The 24,254-nt window shown below is 39.8% G+C and overlaps 1 protein-coding gene across 4 annotated transcripts in view; it reads right to left on the bottom strand.

Moving 5' to 3' along the window:
* Positions 1 to 4,443: 4,443 nt before the first annotated feature.
* Positions 4,444 to 24,254, bottom strand: part of prox1a (prospero homeobox 1a) — a 33,766-nt gene continuing 13,955 nt past the window's right edge. For all 4 annotated transcript variants that reach the window (XM_056266412.1, XM_056266410.1, XM_056266409.1 and 1 more), the window contains exons 4-5: positions 21,931 to 22,125; positions 4,444 to 6,541 (exon numbers count right to left, since the gene is read on the bottom strand). In XM_056266412.1, coding sequence (XP_056122387.1) covers positions 6,356 to 6,541; positions 21,931 to 22,125 — 381 coding nt within the window. In that variant the 3' untranslated portion in view covers positions 4,444 to 6,355. The remainder of the gene's footprint in view (positions 6,542 to 21,930; positions 22,126 to 24,254) is intronic.

Raw genomic sequence — 24,254 nt, 5'->3', positions numbered from 1 at the left:
CCCCTTGGTTGCCATTCGGCCTGCACTGCCATTTCCAGTAATAGGGCTTCAAGCGTGATCAACTCCAAGCCTCCTCATCGGAGGGGCAAATGGACAAAACTTGTTTTGGCAAAAGGTGTTCATTCTCTCATCGGGGCACATTTCGCCTTGTTTTCCCTTCCTCCGCCTCACTCCTTTTCCTTTGTGACCCGGTGTGCGGCAGTGCTCTGCACTTGGCTACTCGTGGCGGGCCAGTTGGTACTTGAGCAAGGCAGTATCATCCTACCAGCAGCCCTCCTAACAGCCCCCCAGCTGGGAGAGAGCAGAGCCCTCGTAAAAGTAGCAGAAAGATGTATTAAAAGTAGTAAATATACACATCCAGCCCAGTGAGCTGTGAAAGTTGTGAATTGGTTTTTAAAGCTTTGTTAAGACCAGAAAGCACAGATGTTAAAAACAGGTTCAGATGTAGCGACAGATGGTATTTGATTATGAAGCAGACTGTTCGTGTAATGCAAGGATGCTGCTTCAGCCCAACTGCAAGGAGCCTGTCGGCTCTGAGCTGAGGCGGGAAGCCCCAGAGGTTCGTCCTCCGTAAAAAAGAAGGAAGAAACGAGCCTGGCGCGTTTGACCGCGTCTGTCCATGTCGTTTGGATCCAGCCATGAGCTCTGGATCCAAACCGATGCAGCTGCATCTGAAGTTGCATGTAATGCCAGAAGGAGTGATGAGGTCATTGTCTTCTTGATAAAGGGAAGGTCATACACGCCTGTTAGTGTTAGCTCTACATAACCAAAACAAAATGCCCCGATCTGACAGAGGTCAGCCGGTGCGCTGCTTACACAAGCTTTAGTGTTTGTTCACATTTTGAACTAAAAAAAAAAAAAAAAAAAAAAAAAAAACAGTTTTATTCTTTCAAATCTGAAAAAAAAAAAATGTTGCCAGATAATTAACCGTTATTCATGAAAAAAACCTCACATGCTTATTACAACATTGCTACAAAAGCCATCAAAATGCATTCTACCTTACGGACAGGCCTGTGAGAACGTCGAACAAAACCTTTATCCCCCTCTGCTTTAATAACAACCAATTAATAACAGCGATCTTTCCTTTCTCTTTTCTGAGAGAGCATCACGGTAGCGACATTATTCTCGTGTTATCTCTTTAGGGAGGGGAGAGAAGAGGGGATGGTGGTAAAATTTTCAACAATGAATGGGCCAACACAAACACAGCTGTTTTATTGTTGTGCTGTTAAGATGTGCTTTTCAAAGGCGCGATGATGAAATCAAACAGAAGGGGAGCGGTGAGCGGCTCTGCTCGTCATTATGGCGCGGAGGGTGGGAAGGGGGGGGTGATCTGACCCCACCTCCTGTTCAGCGGAGCCGCTGGAGCGGTCCAGGCCCACTAAAGTGCCTCTTTGTATCAGACTATAAATTACAGCAGCGGCCGCCCCGCTTCCTTCCACAGCGCCGCACGAGCCACAATTGCGCGAGCGCTGCTCTCTTCTCCCCACGTGCACCTTTTTCCACCCTCTTTCTTTGCAATTAAGATTGGATGTTGATGTGAACATTTGAAGCATTTTATATTATTATTTATCTCCGCTTCAGATTGTTCATATTAATCCAGATGAAATGACATCATTGTAGTGTTTTGTCAAAGACAATATAATCGAGAAATATCTGATGAAGTGCATCTCCAGTGATTCTATTCAGTCTGAATCAAAGAATGACGAAATAACAGGCTTGATTAGGAATTTGATTTACATGGAGAAAGGCCTAACATTTTAATAGTTATACAGTTAGCTGAAATGAATAAACTCAGTTGACACCATTTGGGGCTTAATGCTGATTCTCTCAAAAAAAGTTTTCTCAGTGAGACGCTTAGTGAATAGGGCCAATTTTTGGAGGATTTAAAATCAGAAATGTGGCCTGCAAATTTATAAAATACCTTACATTCATTATTTTGTTAAAATCTTACTATTTAAGAGTTTTAAGTGTTATGTCATGTACAATTTTATATAACATTTCACAGAAAAGGTTAGCGTCGCCCGCTCCTCCTCCTCCTCCTCCATATAAAATCATAACACTCTGTTTATACCTATTTAAAAGTATATTAACATTTACTGATTGGCCCCATTCACTTTCGTTGTAGGTGTTTCACTGAAACTTAGATTTTTGCTTTTTATAAAATAGAGATTGAAATGAATTTTCATGGCAATCAACTTGAAGTTCTGTGAGTTGAACCGAACTTAACTTGGATTGACCCTGAAATATTATCGTCTAATATAATATCTTCTGGCATCATCACAGGCAACTCAAAATCTCCTTGGTTTTTCTCTGATTACCATGCTGATTTAAATGATGACAAATGGCAAAAGGAAACACCTGATCTAGGACTTAGTTTTTATTTTGCACAAGCTTGCATATATACTGCACATACATTCAGTTCCGAGGAGATGGAAGGCACACGAGGCACTTTGACTACTGTATTGTGTAGGTGGTAAAAAGCAAAGGTAAAAGTCTGTTTAAGTGATTAGAAATAAAAACTTCAAAACACGCATCCCCCCCCCCCCCCCCCCCCCAAACAAGATAGAAGAAAAGTTGTTTTGTACATCTTTTTTTTTTCTTTTGTTTTTTTTTTCCCCATCAAGCGTCTCTTATGACTACAGTGTCTGAAATTACAATGGCTACCTGGACATATGTGTCTCTTTATGTCTCTACAGAGTTAAGGAGCTTAGGAGGGCATTTATATGGTCTCTTTCTATACCAAATAATATTACAATACATCCCCAGAAATACCAAAATTACACCATCACCAAATAAATTATGATAAATTAAACCAATAAATTATGAAAGTTCTGTATGACAAATTGACAACAAAATCCACAATGCTATCCCGTTAACAATGTATGTGTATCCTTCAAAACGTATTAAAGAAAATTATAACAGTTTCAGCTGGAATTAGCATACTAGAATCAAAGAGTTCTTTCATACAAAAAAAAAAAAAAGCCTAACAATGCTATTTACATCATATTGCTAAATCATAGAAAGGCAGTGTTTTCTCATTTTCGGTTTGTATTTACATACATGTCGAAGCCAGTGAAATCATGTTTAAAACCCTTCAGGGAGCACACACCTCATAAATACAGCATCAGATCTACAAAGAGTCAAGAGTCTTGTACAACACATTGCATTCAGTACAAATAATTGTTCCCCTCCGAGAAATATAGTCATATACAAAGTTTCTTTCTTCCTTTTCTCTTCTGTAATGTCTTTCTTTGTAATAAAAAACAGTCCCAAACTGAGTTTGGCAATTGATTTGTACATATCACTACATGACAGAATTTTTTTTTTCCATTGCATGAAAAAACAAAGTTTCTTATGTCAAATGTAAATGAGCAATAGTGTACTTCATACCCAAACTTTGAATCAAGGTTATTCAGATAGGTTTTTTCCTTCTTCTATAGAGTGTCCTTAATGGAGTGCGAAATGTACACGGCTACATTTAGGATTTTCGACACAAAGCAACACAGCAAATGACCCTGTGTAACCACGCAAACAGATCCATCTCATTTCAATACCAAATGAATGCAGACCGAGCGAGAACACCTTTGACGGACAACCCTGAAGAGGTGGTGAGATGAAGGGGAGAAAAATAGTCGACCGAGAGCCACTCGAAACATTTAAAACATCATAACACTTCTAGAAGTATAATAGCAAGAAGAAGAAGAAAAAAAAAGACTTGAGATGTTGAACGTAACCTCACTCTGGTTTGTCTTGAAGATGCAGTACAGTGATAAATACAAATAAAAGTTCAAAAAGAGAAACAATAGATAAAAGAAAATAAACAGAAGTTATTATGGGAACTAAAACTAACGTACTATCATGCGTGTATATCACACACTCCCTGCAAACACGCACATGCCCAAGTAAGCACGCACACACACCTATGCACACGTATTGCCTCTGTGCTACGTTAAATGGCTCAAAGTACATCAGATTCATGGGGAACTAAGCGTCATACTTGTTCTTCATCAAATGGGCTGTAAAAGTTGGACTTTGCATGTAGTTCATTACCCTATTAGTGTGAGGGCATTTTCTTTCAAAAGAAGGAGAATATAACCCTCAATTTCAATTTGTGCTATTGTTTTTCCAGGTCTATCTATGTCTCTTCATAGGATTTACAAGTCAAATCGTATAATTTCGGTGACATTTTATGGTATTTTCTTTTATTAAAAAACAAAAATAATTTGCTGGTGTAATTAACATTAGGCACAGGCAATTATCAGATTCATTAAATGCGTAAAACACACGATACCTGTTTGTATAGATGATTATGAGCAGATGAATTTGACTAAGCACCAGTTTATGCGCAAATTAAAATATTGCAATGACACAACCTTCACTTTTAGGGTTGAAAATGTTGCAAAGCATCACCTTTAAATGAATCAATAGTGATAACAGAATTCCTTACGACTTGAAAGAATCGTTTATTTATCACAATGCATGTAAAGGAGAACGTACGTCAGCACAGCCTTGCAAGAGACTTGAGAAGAGAACAGGGCCAAACTTTGTTTTTGGGTTTGTTTTTCCTCTTCTTTACAATGCATAGTGAATAGCTTGGCGTTTTGTGCGTTGTCCGGGGGCTGTGGATGATGCCAGCCCTGGCGACAGAATGACAGCACCTCATGCTCTTTTGTGCCCATTAATCTAGAAGTCAGCAGGTTTTTTAAGGCATTGTGCTGACAATAATTGCCGGCCTGCGTTTCAATTCATCAGCTGGATTTGCCCAATGCAAACGGCACAGGCTTCCAGAGCAGATCACATGTCCAGCCCTTGCCCTCTACTGCAGACTCTTATTTATGAACTAGGAAGGGATGCACAAAGAGTCTGAAGGCCCTCTTTTCTTTTGTCAACACGGATTTGAGAAGAAACTGTGCTTTTTTTTCCCTCTAGGGTAGGCTAATTTTTGTGATTAGTTACATTTACGTGGATCTCTTAGCAGGCTAAGCTACTAAAATGCAACTCAAAGAAATTCATATGATTCATATAGAAATGTACAATTGAACTCAAACAAACAATGTCTCTCTTTAACATGGTTTCACTACTGATAAACTGTACACTGCCACAGCATAATCAGATGATTGTGAATATTAAGCAAATCTGTACAATTCTAACAAATAAACTATGTACAATCCAGTACGTACAAAGAAAAAAAAAAAAAAAACTTTTGCTAATGCTCAAATAATTATTCTCAGCCAAAATCTCTACTGTGTAAACCAAACTTGAGATAATCTACCAAATTTACAGTCCAATTATAGAGGTGTTCCCAGCTAGCAGGTGGAGAAAATGAACAATAACAACCATTCTCTTGTCTTGATGCCGTACGGCACGTGTTTGTGAATTAGCGTCTATGTATGAGAGTAATGTGTGTGTGTGTTTATGCGAGCAGTTGTGACAGTGTGCTTTTTATGAGCAAGAATGGTTTCTCAGTGGGAAGGCGTCCATTTTTTTTGTGCCGAACTGGCTTGCCCCAGTATGAAATGGCCATGTTGCTTAGTTACAGGAGAGGCTGCTCTGTCAAGGAAAAAAAAACTACGAGTAGGCCTCCCTCCCTAGAGCCAGTGCTATCAATGTGGACACAAAACACAAGAACATTGGACCCTAGCCAACATGGAAGAATGGCTAAACCAAAAAAAAAAAAAAAAAAAAACAGTTAATGCTGTTTCTTTCAAGAATAACATCAAATATATATATATAAATTTATATTATATATATATGAATTTCCCACATAGAAAATGTATACCCCTCTTTATTATTATTATTTTTTGTCCAAAGAATAATTTATTTTCTGTAGCATTTGCCATGAGAAACAAGAATACCACATGTCAATTTTTTGTCTTTCTTTTCCTCTCTTCTTTTTTTTTTTTTTGTAGCAAGCATGAATAACATTAATGGTAATAATTATATTAATCATAAATAATAATTACATCTATACAAGCTACAAATGCAAGTCTTATTCAGCAATAGTAAAACCATCACACATTGCAAACATCCTGGGATAAAACAAAGCCCTCAACAAAAAAAAAAAAGACCAATAAAAGAGAGAAATTCAGGGTGTCAGTTCCATTTGTTAACCATTGTGTGGTAAACATAGTAATGCCCATTTTAAAGGCAAGGAAAATGGGGTAAGGATTGAATACAGTCAAAACAATCAAGAATTTTATAGACTTTCCCAAAAAGATGCAAAAAAAATAAATAAAAAAAAATTAACAGCTAAGTCATTCAAAAGTAGCCGGGACTTAAAAATAGGAATGCTACCTCTTACTTTGTAAAGATTTCTCGAAAAGAAGGGATGATACTTGGTAAGCAATTCAAATCACTACTCATGCAGAAGCTCCTGCAGACAATTGGGAGATTTGAAAATCTCTGGGACCTCACTGTCCAGCTTGCAGATGACCTTGTATATGGCCTTCTTCCAGGAAGGATCAACATCTTTGCCTGCCACAATGGCATTGAAAAACTCCCGTAACGTGATCTGTGCCACTTCCAGGAATCGCTCCGGAACCTGCTGATACACAAGGAGACAATGACATTAATAAACATATTACGTTTCAATCCCAAGTCTCTGATTAAGAAAAGGGGATAAAGGGAAAAAGGAAAAAGAGAATTAAAAAAAGAAAATAAGATTTTTGCACTGAGGCTCAAGCGAGACCCTCCAAGAGCCGAAAGACCCTCCTGGCAGAAACTGTGTATAGGGGAGCGTTGGGCTGCCAAGTCTGAGGGGACATAGAGAACAGCCCCAAACATCACTACACTAATTCCTTTTTGTTTCAGTTGCTGAAACACATTTTGGTGGTGGCGACTTGAATACCCGTGTTGGAGTGGAACTTAACAGTTTTTAGTCTTTCAAATCTTTTACATCACTTGTATTTTTTTTTGTCAAACTGCAACATTGGGGGACTTGAAAGTACTTAAATGCTTTTGAATGGCTAGTCAAAAAAGCAGCAAGATTTTTTTTTTTATTGAAACAATTTAAACCATTGCATAACAACTTACAGTCAATGTTTTGAAGGTGGCAGAATTTGTGAGGTTGTAACCAAGAGGAACTCATTGGGTTAAACATTACCTGAGCTGTTCCTCTTTTAGAGTCTACTTCCTAGAGCGAGCGAAACATAATTTGTTGACTTCCCTTTATTTGACACAAGATTGTTAGCGATGTCTCATAAAATGTCTTTTTGTCTCAATATGCTTCCACTTCTAGAAGGGGAAGAAGAAGATTCTGCCACTGATAGCGGCCCATAAAATACCACATTCAGCTTTTCTTATCGGGTTCCAGAAAAACTTGATTCTGTAACAATCACGTAGCTTATTGGTGCTCTTGGACAGGGTCTGGATCTCTAACGGCAGTGTTTTCCCAAGCAAAATAATCAGCTAGTGTGTAGGACACTACTTAGGAGTTTGCTCTGTACAACCAGAACACATCCTTTCTGGCGTGAGGCTGTTGTTCGTGAGAGAGGGCCAAGACCGGGGGCATACTGTAGACTGGCCCTGTGATCTCTTTAGCACCAGTGACAGTTCCTCTCCGCTAACATTATAGAGATGATTAGCCAGGCAAAGAACTAAGCCACCTCCCCTACAGCTAGACAAGACACTTCCCAGACACGGTGCTTACTGCCACACACACTCACAAACACCCACACGCTCAAACACAGATGGGGAAGCAGGCACGAGGACACAGAAACAGACACAAAGGTTGCATACGAGAAACAAAAACATAATGCTGTCGTATTAAATGTGTTACAATAGGCCACAGAGAAAACACTAGGCTTTGATGGACACAGCTGGGATAGTTCAATGAAAAATGACTATTCAACTTCATGTCATTGCGAAACTGTTTCTTCTTTGGAACTCAAAATAAGTTGTTTTGAAAAATGTCTGGTGTTTTTTTGTCCAAAGTAGTCAATGTATCATAGTCAGTGCCATAAGAAGTCGGTGGGGTCTAATTTTGTGTTGGACCCCGTTGACTTTCATTAGATGGACAAAAACAGATTCTTCTAAATATATATATTTTTTCTTGTTCCACTTTTCTGTTGAAGTATCCATTTCAGATACAAAGAGTCAGATCAGTTTATACTCTAACCATCCTAAATCAATGTATTAACAGCAAAGTTTATGGCACCATCTAATATTCATCCTCCCCTGCAAGGTTAAAGTCCTATAGTTGGTTTTTATCAATGCAGCCCTCTCCCGTGGATCGGGATCAGCGATAGTACTGCCGTCAGTACTATCAATCAGACCCTGACTGCTTCTCAAAGGCCCTGCCAGGTGAGCAGTTGTCAGGACAAAGAATCTCATCCATGCGACCCACACCATCCCCAGCTCCCTTTTTTCCATTAAGTGTGTTAAATATACTGTCATCAAAGGCATACCCTTGTCTGGAAGGCCTTGACCAGTGTGGAAGATGTTTCACTCTGCCGCCACAATCATAAGTGCTTGACTTTTGGTTGTGATGCAGTATTAAATTATAGCATGGCTATAAATACTGAACTTATAATGGCAGTTAAACTAGATGGTATGATTCAACGGAGTGTTGTTGATGGCTTGATTGGGTTTATATGCTGTAACGTGCAGCATTCTACCTCCCTTTTATGATGTGCAGGGAGTAAATAGCTTTAGTGACGTTGCTAACTGAATAGTGTAGCATAATAGCTTTTCCAGTAACAAGTAAGTGTTTTCAACAAGTAGCATTGTAGGGTGACAAAATGTGCTCTCTAGTGAGTTAATTCATCTGGAGGATTTATTTTAATGAACTAGTTAAAAAAATCATTCATTAGTTCATTTCAATCATCACTCAGTGAACCAAGCTGGTTCATTCTGGCAGTTCATTTTAATGAACTAGTTAAAATGATTCATTGATTAATTTGAATGTTTGTAGAGCTGTCTCTTTCAAATAGTGTTGCGATGGTTCATTTGGATGACTCATTTTAAAGAACTGATTCAAAACTTAATTTGAATCTTCTCTCTGTATAATGGCACTCCATGGCATCGGAATAAATATTTAGTTTAACAGTGATGATTCTCACTATGTTTCTGATTCAGTTCAGTTCAGATAAGTTAAGTTGTTGTTTAGTTTTATTTCAGTTCAAATTTATGTGTAATTATATAAAATTGTATTGTTTTCAATAATAAATAATATATAATTTATTCAATATTTATCAATAAATTATATGATTTAGCTATATCGCTCCCTTATATACCTTCAACGTAGATACTTTTTGTTACCAACTATACTTTTTTCATGGGCGGCTTGACTGTGGTTGAACTACTTTGAAATTGTTGTAAGCTACTTGTAATTTAAAGCATCATCGCAACACTGCTGTGCTCAAACTCTGTCAGTCTCAAACGGGTGACATTTTTGTACAGTGCCGTACAGTAATTTCTCCCCTCCTCCACACTTTCTCCTGGGGCAAGATCATAGGAAGGGAGGGGGAAGAGAAGAGGAGATAAAAAAAAATCCTGCCCAAGTGCTTTTGGCCAGAGCTCTGTCTCCTTCTACTTCTCCCTCCCTGAGGGGCACAGCCTTCAGGGGTCATTTGTTTGATTATGCTGACTGTCCCCAGCCTCGGCAGTACACAATAAAGGCCTGACATAGCAGCCTGCTTGCCTTCTGTGTCCTGCAGATACTCATCACGAGTGTCAGGACATACCAAGGTTAGTGGTCACTGGGACGGCGCTCATAGGCGAAGGGCTTGCCAAACGCACTTGGCTGATGAATGAATGTCACATGGAATGGAGGGGGTGAGAAAGAAAAAGAGAAGAGAGGTGTGTGGGGGGGGGGGGATTACAAAGGTTATAGATATCCAACCTCCCCAACACCCCAACTCGCAACATACCCTCTCCCCTATTTTTTTCACACTTTTATAAGTCTTCCACCCCCTCAGACAATGGCCAGCAGCTTTCTGGAAAAACAACAGAATAATTGCACACCGGAAGAAGAAAAAAAGTGATAGAGGTGCCTTTCTCAAATTGGTGTGGTCTCAGAAGGGAGTCTGTCTCTTTTGGATGCTCCCAAAATCCCTTAAAGGCAAGTCAGTCTGATCGGTGGCCATCTTGGTAATGCCTTCGGTTAGCTATTTTATGTAGACAATACATATAAGTACATCTCCTTTCTACTTGAATGGAGAATGACCAAAATTGACCAAATTGTCAAGATTGTTTTCAATAATTCAACAATAAAATGACAATATATTAGAGTTTTCAACAAGTAGTGGTGTAGCTTGACAAATCATGCTCAGCTAGAATATCTCTCTCAAATTGTGTTGGGAAGTCTGAATCATTTTAGTGAGTTGGTTTATTTGGATGATTCATTTGAATGAACTAGTTCAAAAATGGTTCACTGATTCATTTTAATCTTCTATAATTTGCATGAAGCCAAACCTGTATGAGTTTCTTTCTTCTGTTGAACACAAAAGAAGATATTTTAAAGAATGCTGGTAACCAGACTTCCATTGACTTCCATAGTATTTTTTTTCCTACTATGGAAGTCAATGGCAACCATCAACCGTTTGATTACCAGCATTCTTTAAAATATCTTCTTTTGTGTTCAACAGAAGAAAGAAACTCGTACAGATTTGGAACAACTTGAGGGTTAAGTGATGACAACATTTTTGGGTGAACTATCCCTTTAATGTTCATGGAAGTCCTAAAGTAAAAAAAAAAACATTGATTGGCTCTTTTAATTGCAAATCAGGGCTTCCATTTGTCCCCTTTAAAATGTCTTATAGGGCACTGAATGATGCAAGTGAGCACCTGTTTAGTGCTAATGTGAAGGATTTTATAGCTAATAGATTTGTCTTTATGCTATTTGTGGCAGAGATATGTTCACATCAAAACTGATTCCTTTGCGTAGCTACTGACGCTAACATATGGTAAAGCCCAGGAGTGCAGCATTGCTAAGAATATTCCTGTGAGGAATTTCTCTAACTCATTTTTTTTTTTTTTTACCATAAAAGGGCAGTAAAATGCTGACTAGGGAAGAAGACAATGTCAAGGAGAAAAGGGTATTGGTATTTTGGATCCTCTTGACTGCTTGCCTTGGAAAGAGAGAGAGGGACAGAGGAAAAGAGAGAGAGGGACAGAGGAAAAGAGAGAGAGAGAGAGAGAGAGAGAGAGAGAGAGAGAGAGAGAGAGAGAGGGAGAGAGAGAGTTATTCTTGTCACAAACCCTTTTGTCTGCATCTGCTGACTGCTTGCCCATAGCCAGCAGCATGCTTTAACTGTTTTGTCACCTCCTCGCCTCACACGGATCAGCTGTTGTTCTTTTGTTACGGCTATTGTGTAGGCTAAGCCTCTAAGGCCGCTCTGCTGTGCGGTAAACACAGCTGAATCGCACGGCAGACAATTCCACATCAATATTTCATATGCCCTCTTTAGGACTCCTGATTCAGACAAGTTGAGAGGAAAAATACGGCAGGCACGGTTTAAATGGCTCACAGAGCCCTCGGAGAAAATTAATACTAATAAAGAAAAGACTACGTGTGCCGGTGGCCGCCGTGTTTTGTGCACGCTGTCACGCTGTGTTTCACTTCTTGGCTGTAGATGATGTGAAAAAGCGTGAAAGCGTAAGTGATTACTCAATTACTTCCAGCAGTTCCAAGTTCCGATTTTCTTTGCTATTCATGGTAATACATCATATTAATAAACTAATATACCTGAAACAACATTAACAGGGATATTTCAAGTTCAGGGTTCAAGTTAAGTTGACAGGCAGCATTTGTGGTCACACAAATAATGTTGACTTGTCCTTTGTTAATGGAAGTAAATGGGGCCAATTCATAATCATTAAAATACTCACTGTTTCAATATATGGCCACAAAATGTGTTAACATGATTTTAGTGTAAAAAAACAACAACCCCTAAGTAACCTTTTCTTTTTATGACAACGCAATGTCATAAACCCTCAAATTACACAACTGACAAATACAAAAGTTTTAACAAAAGTGTTGTTTTTAATTAATAGCTTCATATTTCTGCTTTTAAATCCTCTAAAAATGGCCAGATTCACTTCCATTGTAAGTGCCTTATCGTGACCTTGATTTTGGCTTATTTTTAAGAGGAGGGACAAGTCCAAATTATTCTCTGTGATAATCAACATTATGCCACAAATTCTGCCAGTTAAGTTTAATCGGTGTTGAAAAAAAATCACTTTTAACTGATTTGTTTTATTTAGTATCATTACAAATAAGACTAGCTGGCTACCGGTTCCTGCCCCCCAGCTTGATCAGTTTTCTGGCAGCACTGCATCCTCAGCGCTGCTGTTGCCAAGGATGAGAGGACACAGAGACCGTCTTATGAAAAGAGGGATATTATATCGCCCCTCCACTGAGAAACATAAGACAAGAGGTGAAAGAGGGGGGAGACACGTAGAGCAGTCATGATCAGCAGCCCCGGTACTTCAACCAGCATTCATTCACCCCACTGCGTGTGCACTTGGGCCCTCTATACAAACTGCCCCCGAATCTACTCTGTTTGTTGGGTAAATATTGATTGAGGAGAGACTTACCTCCAGATAACTGCCATACAAATCAAGGACTTGCGTGGGGAGGGGAAGGGAAGGAGGGCTGAGCGAATGCTTGTGTGTGGGAAATGTCATGGACGAGTACCGCAGATGAAGACACGGTCTGTGAAACGTTTGTATCTGGAAAGGCCACAGGGTGGGGAACTGAAACCCAGACCCACTCTCTGTCCCTGCTAAGAGTTTCTTCTTCGGAGGAAAGTCCTGGTTTTCTCACCAGAGTTAATCATTAAAGGGGAAGAGTCTACTTTCCATTTCATTGTGGCTCCTGTTTGATATTGCCTTTGTGTGGAGCTGGTGTATCTTACGGCTTATATTTGCTCAGGCCAACCCGTCCAGTCAAAGGTGATAAATTCACCTGCTGGCGAGTAAGATTTCTCAGAGATTGTCGAGGAGAAAAAAAAAAGTGTCTCACAAGTCTAAAGCATTTCACAGTTTCAGTGACGATGATGCAACATTGTTATGATTGAAATTAAGTCAATATCTAATCCATCTTCATTATCACACAAATAATAATATATTCTATATTGTAAGGGCAGCATGTCACATTGCATGCTTTATCATTATCACCATTTCCCTATCTCGATCTTTAATCTGAGAAGCGAACACTTCCCTTTTACTACTGGTAAGGATCCTCAAAGTTCTTTATTCTGTTGTTTGATATATATATTTTAGGGCGCATATTCCAGTAGAAAAAAAATGAAGAACAACAAAATAAAGACCTTTTAAACTATTGCAAGAGGTTGAGTTTTTTTTTTTTTTCAGGAGATAATGGATTGACAGAGCGCAAACAAGTCTCAAGGCCAGGGGGCTGAAAGCATAAGAGTCCACCCCTCTCACCTCCCACCCACTCCCTCTCAGTTTCTCTCTACCACTGCTTGTCCTGGAGCTAGACTTAACTTCAAAAGAACAACATCCCGTTGAACGAGAAACGTTAAACTGAACGCTGGACGTTCGGCTCCAGCTAATCAATAGCACATAGAAAGCAAAACCTTGCAGTTTGATAAACTCTTGGCTGGAGTGTCAATCAGGCAAACAGATTGCATGTTTCCCTCTCTGATAAAGATTCTTTCAAAACCCACTGTGATGCAACTGAGCTCCACAAACTGTCCCAGCAACCTTGAAGCACGCCTAGGTTCTCACTGAAAATGCTGGACAAACATGCGCATATTGCTGCTGATTCTGCATTGGCCTTGATGAAAACTATTTTTCATACTTAAGAAAACTTTGAGCAAGCACCATATGCCCATTTCTCAAGGTACGCTGGCACATAGTGTGTGAGTGGATATATTTGCGCTCACCTTTAAATAAGGTCATTCGCTGTTTTCTTTTTTCACAGAAGATGAAACAAGCATTATAAAAGGAATTGTTCAGCCCAAAAAAAAAAGAACCATTATTTACATGCTTTTTTCTTGATGGAACACAAAATGTGATTTTTTAAAAAAAAGAATAAGCTTATAAGAAAAGTAATGTGAACACAATTCTTCTTTGGGGACAGAACTTTACAATGCAAGGTTGATTCAGTGCACAAAAACTGAATTATTTGTTCACAAATCACACTGGTCTGGTTCTCCAACTGACCGATTCAAAGATTATCGTTACAGTTGTCACATGAATTTGTCAGATGGCTTTTGAAGACTAAAAAATATAGTGTATACTTGAATACATTGCATTTCATTGAAAAAAAAAAAGGACCAGTATATTACTGAAAATGTATTGTTTTGTGTTTCATGGAAGAAAGTCATTAAAGTTTGGAACGAGGCGGAGTAATAATGAGTTTTCATTTTTGGTTGAACTAATCATTTAATGAAGAATGTTTATTATGCTTAATCGGATTTGTCCTTTCACCCTTCAATATCACTGCATTTACTAAAGCAAACAATGCCACAATGACATGTGCACTTCAAAATTCAGGGGCAGTAGGTCTCTGACCTAGAGGAGGGTCTGGGTTCAAACCTGCTTGGGCTAAAGGTTATGAAGTCATTTGTCTCAAATTGCAGTTGAACCCCATGAAAGAAGAGAGTGTTTGAGGGAGGGAAAGAGAGAAAGAGGGACATCTGGAGGAGAAGGAGGGGGGAGACGGAGGACAGAATGGCCTAAGGACTGGAGCAGGCAGGAGGAGGAGAAAGGCAGCTTGGAGTTGGGTCTTTCTTGTCTGGCTGAAGAAAGGATCTGGCACCGAGACTAATGAAGAGAAAAGGGAGGGAGACATAGACGGGGCGGTAGGGTGGGAGATGTGCCAGGGTTTGGAGAAAGCCGTGCACGAGTGCTACAGATGTGTTTGAACCCCCTGGAGCAAAATAATGACATAATCACCAGTGGTGTCACTGAGCAGACTGCACACAAGGTGACATGAGAGAACATGGAAGGAGTCTGGGTGAAAAAAGGAGGCTCGCCTGCTCCGACGAAGAACTTTCCATCAAAAACTATTTGTAGGGAGCTATAAAGATTGGCACTGACACTGGCAGGTGTTTCTCAGTTTGTGCCACTTCAGGAACTTATCTTTAGGAGGAAGGAGTTCCAGCAAGCTTGCAGGCCCTACTTAAAAAACTACTTAACGCCCTGTTTATGTTCTGTCACAGGTCCCTTCATGACAACAGAATTCCAGCCCATGGCAGCCAGCACTTAACGCTGAGAGGCAATTAAAGGAAGTGTATATTCAGTGCCACAATGTCACACTTTAGGGCAGGAAGCATGTGATGCTTGCTGGTGGGACACGGTCAAGTTCATCCTGTGTTCTTAGTCTTAAAATACCCATTTAAATGGTATTTTCATATACTGCAAAAATCTTTCTCTTAGAGTTTTTTTTTCTTGTTTTCTAGTAAAGACAATTCCTGAACATCCTTAAAAAGAAATGTTACAAGACTTGTTTTCAGAGAATTGAATTCTGAAACTTGTTTCGCTGATAGCAATAAGCCGATAATTATTTTCATACTATGGCCAATAACCAATAAATAACCAGTATCAAAATATTGTTGCTTTGTCTAAATAAATTCAAAATAAAACAAAAAATAAAAACTAATCAATCGTTATAAATGCTACAGGTGAATTTAGGCATCAACATTATAATGTACAGAATAAAACAAAAAACGATATTCTGAAATTTGCCAAAGATTACATTTAACAGTGTTATTAAATTTGGTTTCTAAAGATTAACTTTAAGTGGGCGTTAGATGGCGGCTAAGGTAATAGAAATGTAAAAATACTGGTAATACATTTTAAATTATACATCCAGTATTGACCAAATCTACAATAACAATAATATGGTGGTATCAATATATTGTTACAATTATCTAAATAGTATTGATGTTTAGCATAAAACAAGAAAAAAAAATAAGTACATTTTAAGTGAATTCATTTTGTTTTAAAGCTATTTTAATATTTTTACTGAAAAACAAGACAAAAATACTGAGTAAAAATTATTTTTGTTGTGTACAAGATGTTCTTGAGTAGTCAAATATATGCAATCAATAAGTTCTAAAGTAGTTAAATGAAACGCTCATTAAATTTATAGCGTGAGGGGAAGAATTTAGCTCGAACGGTATGTAATACATCTATGATTTATTCTGTGTGTGTGTGTGTGTGTGTGTGTGTGTGTGTGTGTGTGTGTTTGTGTGTGTGTGTGTAGTAGTAGTAGTTTTCTTTGGCTGGTGCTGAAGACTGCAGGGCTTGGTCCCTCTGTGCAACTTAGTGGCCATTAATAAGTCATTTTGTATGGAAAAAAAAACATTGCCTGAAAGCATCACACACTCTTATCTAATTTCTGTCTCTGTTTCTCTGAGTAATATACAATATAGAGTGCCTACAGCAGTTTGGCTTTAAGTCCCTCTAAACCGCCATCACCAGACAGTTAGGCTGAAAAACTCTTTGTGTTTGGTAAGTGAAGCAGTCTAAAATAGGTGTGCTTTCGTTGCACCTTCCATTATGAATTAGTAAATTACATCTCCTTGTTGATGTTGCTATTTGTGCTATTAACAAACAAAAGATAAGTCTTTAATGCAGATTTGATGGCAGCGATTACAATGTCCCTTGGTAAGTACAGTCAAGGCCATTGGATGTAATGTGCTGTACTGTTGCGTTCTCCAGGTCACCTCCACTAATGATTAACCAACATGCTGAGGAATTTCAGTTCCCACAAGAGTTGCATGAGAAGAAATCACACAGACCCTGCGAGTGATCTCATCTATAAAAGACATGGGAATGGATATTCCCTTTAAATGGCAGGTAAAAGAAAAAAATATATATTTTAGTCAAACCTGACTACTGTTAAATTCACTATCTGCCAGTCTAATTTTAAAATATTGCCTAAAGTGCATCCAATAAAGACATAAAAAGTGCGATGCTTATTCTATCAGCGGCTGCAATGGGAACAGAACCCAAGTGTCGTCCTATAACTAGATTACTGGAGCTTCTCTGACGTGAAACATGGTAATAACTAAGCTAATATGATGGGAGTTTGTTTTCATAGAGCTCTATTACGTTCGGCTGGGGATGGTACTGTGTGAAGGGGAGCCGCGAAGCGTGACATTTATAGCAAAGCGGTAGTGAAAAAAGAGGAAATGCATTATAGTCTCCTATCCATCAGCTCTCCAGTGATGAATTGATTCAGCACCGAGTATAAGAGCCTGTTAGCGGCATACTGCTAAACCGATTGTACTTGATATTAAAGCATAGAAGTATTTTTATATTATATTTGTATTATATAGGGCCTACTGTATATTTGTAATTGTTTTAATTTTCTGTTTTATTTTTGTCAAAATAAATACACAAATCTACACTTAGATTCTACTGTTACATTGGAGGGTCGTTTTTCTTCCTGTAAAATAAGTGTTGTAATTGTAAGTGTCAGTCCATCAGACAGTATGATCTAATTAGAGAGAGGAAGATGATCGTGACCAAGAGCCCTTGAAGACAATAGTCTGCATCATCTGACCACAGTGACTCTTTATATCACATGACGTGCTAAGGGTTCACCACAGAACACTTATTGTGAGGGGTGCCATCCCAGCTGCGTGTGCGCTTGCCATACAATGGTGCACCAAGTCTGACTTTGTCTTTGGTTTCATTTGAGCGGATATTTTATATACTTTTGCTGCATATTAGATGTGGGTTCGGTTTTGATATTGAGACGATGTTCTGTGCGGAATATTAAGAGATAAATGTTAAATTCGTAACTGAAGCATTTTTAATTTAATTTGAACATTAAATAACATTATATGAGCAAGTGTAACGGAAGCCAGCTAGTAAGAGCTGTGCAGGCAAAACCTCACTCCCCTGATCTCAAGAGGCGCTCTAGCGACTGAAGCTAGAGACTGCGGTCTTTAGCCTCCTTGTCAGAGCACAGAGGGTAGAGCCTGTAGATTAAAAAAAATGCAATCTATATAAAAAAAAAAACTGTAATGCTACACGTTTTTGTTTTTCCCCTGGAAGAAAATGAGATGTAAAGGGGTTACAACTGTAAGATTAAGCTGAACCCTCCCTAATGTATCCTTTAAACGTCCACACTATCTCGCAGCACCGTCCGTAGCTTTGAGTGGCGTTATAATGGAAGCGTGAGGTGAGCTGGCAGACCACACTGCAGGTCAGTGTGAGGTCAGAGAGGAAGAAGTGAAACCAGAGCCTGATCCTAAGATGTGCTAGTGTAGCGTGGCACAAGCTAGCAGCTCAAAGATAAACAACAGTAAACTAGCCCTCTGTGGGGGAGCTGTGTGTGGACTTGGGAGGCCAGGACCTCCTGGCAGTCACGATGGCAGCTCTCTACGCTCTTATTGATAACCTTCTTTTCTCATGAGGCAGGGGAGATAATACACTCCTGGAACAAGGGTAAAGGGAGATGAATGTTTGACAATAGACGGTCGCAGTAAAGGGACCATCCGCACAGTCTTTGAACTTTTCCCTGTCTCCAAAGGACAATTAATAATGAAGGCCTTTGGGGTAGGTCACACCAGACATGGACAAGAGGAGACGAGAGAAGAAACAAAAGAGAAGAGAAACCTGGAGAAGAGGGGGACGTGTTGGATGTTGGATAATTGATCTTTTTCAAGGGGGAGTGTTGCTGGTCAGAGCATCTTAAATTGCATCATTTACATTATGTGCTTGTCTTATAGACATTTTAATTCGTATTTAAGTATGTATATAATATTCCACCTTAACAGGAAATAATAAGTAAGCCTTATAATTATGTTGATTTCCCTTAAAAGTATAAACACTTTGGCTCTGTTTGTTTGCACAGCCCTACAACAGCAACACTGGCTCAACCAATGGTGTGTATTTTGGGCGGGGCTATCTGTTTGATCGACCAATGGCAGACGAGGGGAGAGTTTGTAAATTAAAGTCATTAATTTTGCAGTTCCGTTTGTTGACGCTAGCGGCGCAGAAATTACACACTTCACCTTTTAAGTATTCCCTCAACTATAACGGTATCTTTTTAACCTTGGAATTTCGCCACACAAACAAAACTAAAATGTGAGTGGGAAACAAACAAAGTCTCTAAGTTTCATTCACTCAGAATGATAATAGCCACGGACACCTGATAGCCCAAAGATACCAAGACGAGAACTCTTGAAGTCAAAGGAGGTCTGTGTGAGTGTGCTGTGGGTATATGGCCACCAACAATTTTTCAAAAAGGTTCAGAGATCACAGGGACCAAAGAAAGAGAGCAAGAGACTAAGCCTTCTCTATGTTCTCCTCAGCCGGTTCATGGGAGGAGGGTACAAGGACTGAAGACAAGGCGAGTCTAGGGCAAGTTGGATGGGGGGGGGGGACACTCAGGGGGGTTTGACAGAAGAGCCTTGAACTATTTTGTGGCCGAAAGATGAGACCTTCCCAGAGCTGTCATAAAAATGTCTCCTTATCCCAGTGGAGCCCGTGGACCCCACCCCTCTTAGAACTCATCAATGGTGCCTGTGATGTGATACAGTAAGTGTGAAGACGGCTCCTGAGAACCAGATGCCACAATTACAGGGCCTGGAAACGCCACTTTGGCTAACAATGCGTAACTGTGCTGCAAGATTTAACAGGTGTTCACTTTCTTTGAACGATTAAATCCTCTGTGACTTTTTTTTAGACTTTAAAGGATTTGTTCAACAAATATTTTTCACACTCAATGAAAGAAATTTAGAAAAATGTTTATGCAGCTCTTTTCCATAAAGCCAGTCAAGTTCCAAAATAGACAACAACAAAAAGTCTTCAGAAGCCATACAATAGCTTCATTCGAGGAATTCAATTATGCACTGACAATCTTAATTTTTTCAAAAATGGCATGTCAAAATTTCATAGTTTAATAGCTGCAAATTTTCAGTAAATAACAACCTCACACAGAGCTGTCATATGACTTCAAAAGACTTTGAATACAGCACACACGTCATATGGACCTCTTTTATGGTGCCTTCTTTATATTATATGAATGAGCTCTAGTTGTCGGAAAAGAGCTGCATGAAAACCCTTAAGCAATCCTCCTTTTGAGTTCCATGGAAAGAAAATAACAGCATAGTTTGGAAGGACATAGCGGGAGCAAATAATGACCAAATTTTCATGTTTAAGTGAACAACCCCTTTAAAAAAAATATTCTAATGTGTCCATTAGCCTATGCAGAATAAACAAATGATGTTTCCAGACAACAGTTAAGCAGGCCTGTTAGGCATGATCATATCTTGTTTGTACATAGAGAAACCCCTTCAGCTAAGAGATAGCACTTGCCACATTGCTGGCGGCCCTGTTTAGGAGAGAAGACGAGAAAGGGAGATTCTCTCTTTTTTTGGGGGGGGGGTGGGGGGGCTTTCAGGGTCCGGACATCATAAGCTGTGTCTATGCAAATGTCCTTGATTGTGTTCATTTGTGCCATTGTCCAGCTAAGACAAACAGAGCAGTAATTAGGAGAAAAATGATGGCGTATCGAGACAGCACGATGGAGGAGGAGCCGAATGAAGGATAAACAACTTGAAAGAAAACAGCAAGCTTGGTGAGAACAACACAAGTGCATTGAAGGCAATTAATGAAGCTCCTTTAATTACGGCCTTTGCTCAATCCACCATGAGGAATGTGACAATTATGTCATTAAAAAGTTTGTAATGGGAAAGTGAGGGGTGAGTACATTCGAAGAGGATGAAAGACACAAGGCAGCGAAAAGGAAGTGCAATGAAAGAGAGGGAGAGAGAAATGACAGGGCCCAACTACAAAAAAGAAAGTCTCAAAGGAGGAGGAAGCACATTACTGGTGCACATTGACAGACTAGATTAACATCAAACGATCAGCACAACAGAGGGTATATTCATTCAGGAGGAGCTAGCAAGGTGGTACTTTGATGATGCTAAATTTGGCAGAAAGAGCAACTTGCTGAATCGGCGAGGGTTCCAGTTTCATGCTTCGCAGTCTGACAGGTGGAGAAGAGAAAATTTAGTACAAAAAAGCCTCAGCATGAAGTGTCCCTTTGCACCGCCAAAGGTTGTGTGACCTCTCTCTGCGGCACGGACTTGCTGTGGGATATCGCCGCATGCTAGACAAGACATGGCGTGAGCCGGCCCGGTAGAAAAAAAGGAACAGACTAGGGCGCTGAAATTTGCATCAAAGATCGAGTTTTCCTTGCATGGAAAATTAGCATTTGGGAAAGTCTTTCGGGCGGTCCTGCTTGTACACCTGTGCAGCCTTTGTGGCTCTTGATATGCAAAACAATCTCTCCCTCGGTTCGACTTCTCTACCAACAACAGTCTTATTCATGGTGCCCTGCACTTTCTTCCACAGCCATGCAAATCTTGCATTTATATATGAAAATAGGGATCACGTCCCTAAATATCTTCCTGGTCACGAAAGGTGTGGTGCGCCAGGTTCTCTGTACCTGCAATTACAATAAACCTTGTCTTTGACCTGATCTAAATGAAAGAGAGGGGAGGGGAACAGGGGCAGATTTTTTGCTAATAGTCAGCTAAATGATGATGTTGTAAGGATAGTGTTTGAATGACCAGAGTCCCAGTGGGCAGATATTGATAGTGAGCTGAGCGGTAAATGTGAGCTCTGCAAATTGTATTTGACAAGGACACTTGGGCCTGAAGCATCGCTCCCTGTTTGCCTCATCAAACAGACAGATGCATGACTGTGTTTCAGCCCCAAAAAAAGAGAAAAATTCTTGTTCACTTTACCCCAGGAGTACAGCGAGGGGGGGTGGCTTACGGGATGAACAGCTTGCCATTCATTGTCTAATCATATAAAGAGATCATTTAGCTGTATTAATTTTAAAGCTTTGAACTGCGCTAACATTAACGGAAAGGATTCAAAGTAATACCTTATGCATCACTGCTTGAATCTCACCTCGTAATACAGTGTGGCCTGATAAGGTGAATGCAGTTGCTTAGTAGTGTGAAACAAACGGAACGGACGAAGGCTCACCTCAAAGTCGTTGGCCTTGTTGTAGTGCATGTTGAGAGCGCGGAAAAGCTCGCAGTCCCGGCTCACGCTCAGCTCTTCTACCCCTGTCACACCGTCGTTGATGGACTGCCGAGCAAATTTCTCCATCTGGATGTAGTAAAACTCACGGAAGTTACTGAACCACTTGATCAGCTGTGATGTGATGCAGCGGTTGAACTATGAGAGAGAGAGAGAGAGAGAGAGAGAGAGAGAGAGAGAGAGGGGAAAAAAAGAGAAACACCTTTTGTAAGATATGTTACTTTTGTAAGATCGGTCCTGCACAGAGAAATTCATTTTTTCAAATTTAGTAAGTAGATATAAGTTTTTATTATTATTATTAAAATGGATTTTTTAATTGCTGATATTATGTGTTTTCCTGACCCTGAAACACAAGCTATTTATATGTACGTTATCACAAAAAAAAGAAGAAATATTATTATTATTAATGCATAATAAAAATAATATATATATTTTAATTTTTTTTTTTTCTTAAAAACTTACACAAGAAGGTTCCAAATATTTCAATCTTTAGTCTGTGTTTACTGAAAACTAAAAAATCAGGTGTGACTAACCTCTAATCTGGTTAGCCAGTGAGACCCTTAAATGTCAGAACAACAGATAAGACATTTGTTTCTACAAACGTGTTTACTTCACATTGTCCTTGAGGATGATGGGTAAGCAAACAAACCCGTAGCTGAGAAAGATTGGTCAGTGAAGTGTTTTTTTTTTCCAACAAGGCTTACACGGTCGGTTGGGATATTTGCTGTTGTGCGCAAATGCAAACAGTTCAGGGTTGAGTAGATGAAATTATAATTATGTCAATAGCCCGTAATGCAGTGACGGCAAATTTACATATCAAGTAGCGAAGTTAATTCTGACATGCCCCAGGTCTTTTCCCCACATTAAAAACCGAGTGAAGTAAGTGATCAAGCAAATGAAACTGAGTTAAGAAATCAAAATGAAATCAAAAGTTCTGCTCTAGTTGAATAGCTCAGTAACTCAAAGCTGGCCTTCGTACACTGTTGTGGAAGCTATATTTGGAGTGTCTGATTCTAGATCAGTAAATACACAGTGCTCCGTTTGCCCTGTGTACTTGCCCCATGACCTCAGCAAATGACCTGAGCGACAGCCTTTGGTACTTTCTGTGTGTGCAGCTACGTGTGTATGTTGATGTGTATGTGTGTGTGTGTGTGTGTGTGTGCGTAAAAGCTGTGTCTGCCAAGAGTGTGAATGTACAGGACAGCTGAGTTGAATGTAGCCAAGTTAAAAGCTATAAATCCAACGGGCTTTCTGTTGGCTGCTCTGACACGCAGCCTCCTGCCTTTTGTCATTACGGGTGTTCATCAAGCCTTCATTGCCTTTGCCTCCCCTTCCATACCCTCAAAGAGCATTAATCAAAAATCAACAGCGAGCACTTATCTATCTGTGGCCATGAGAACATGCAGGCCTCTGTTTAGATGACAGCTGAGGAGAGAGAGAGATCGAGCATGAGGAGAAAAAAGAGGAAGGACAAGGAACAAAGAGGGGGGAGGGCAGCCGTGTTTTCCGAGGGTAGATGTAATTACCGTGTAGAAACTTGTCTCCATGCTTGCAAATTTAAGATAATGATGTGAATGAGAATTCATAGCGGGGAATCCGAGTCGGAGAAAGAGTCAGAAGCCACGACAGGCTGATAGGTTTCCCCAAAAGGCCAGCCGAGAGCATAATTACTGCGCCACCGCCAGGGTTCTTCTCCCATAATTCAGCAGAAAATGATTAAGTCGTCATCCCGAGGCATCAGTCTGCAGAAGTTCAAACATGTACTTAACCTATCCAGGAATTATACATTTGGCCTGTGTGTCGCCTCTGCCTTCATTCAGCCTAACAGCCAGCGAGAACAGGGGTTTGAAAAGAAAGAAAGAGGCGAAAAAAAGAACAACCAAAGAAGCAAGGCTATCTGATCTCTCGCTTACCCCCGTTTCAATAGACGTTAAACCTATTAGGATCTACTGAACTCGAGGGCCTTCTTTTTTCCACTTTATCTGCGGAGCGAAATGCACTGTCCAAATTTCCAGACACTGAGATAAGAACCCCGGCCCCCGTGACGACTTACTCCAGCCCCCCCACCACCCCCTTAATTCTTTTAGAATAAGAAACAAAACATTACAAAATGATAGCAGACTGCTCACTGGGGAATGAAAATTGCTTTGACATGGAGATTAGGCTCTTCTATTGTCATAAGACATTGTCTCATATGAGTGGGGCTTGCAGAAGAGTCGGATAAAAGGCGAGAGAGGGGGGAATTTTTTTCTAGAATGGCTAGTGGA

Source organism: Rhinichthys klamathensis, unplaced genomic scaffold, assembly GCF_029890125.1.
Source record: "Rhinichthys klamathensis goyatoka isolate OS25496 unplaced genomic scaffold, OSU_Roscu_1.1 h1tg000247l_1, whole genome shotgun sequence".
Lineage (NCBI taxonomy): Eukaryota > Metazoa > Chordata > Actinopteri > Cypriniformes > Leuciscidae > Rhinichthys > Rhinichthys klamathensis.
This window is presented reverse-complemented; position numbering and strand designations above follow the sequence as displayed.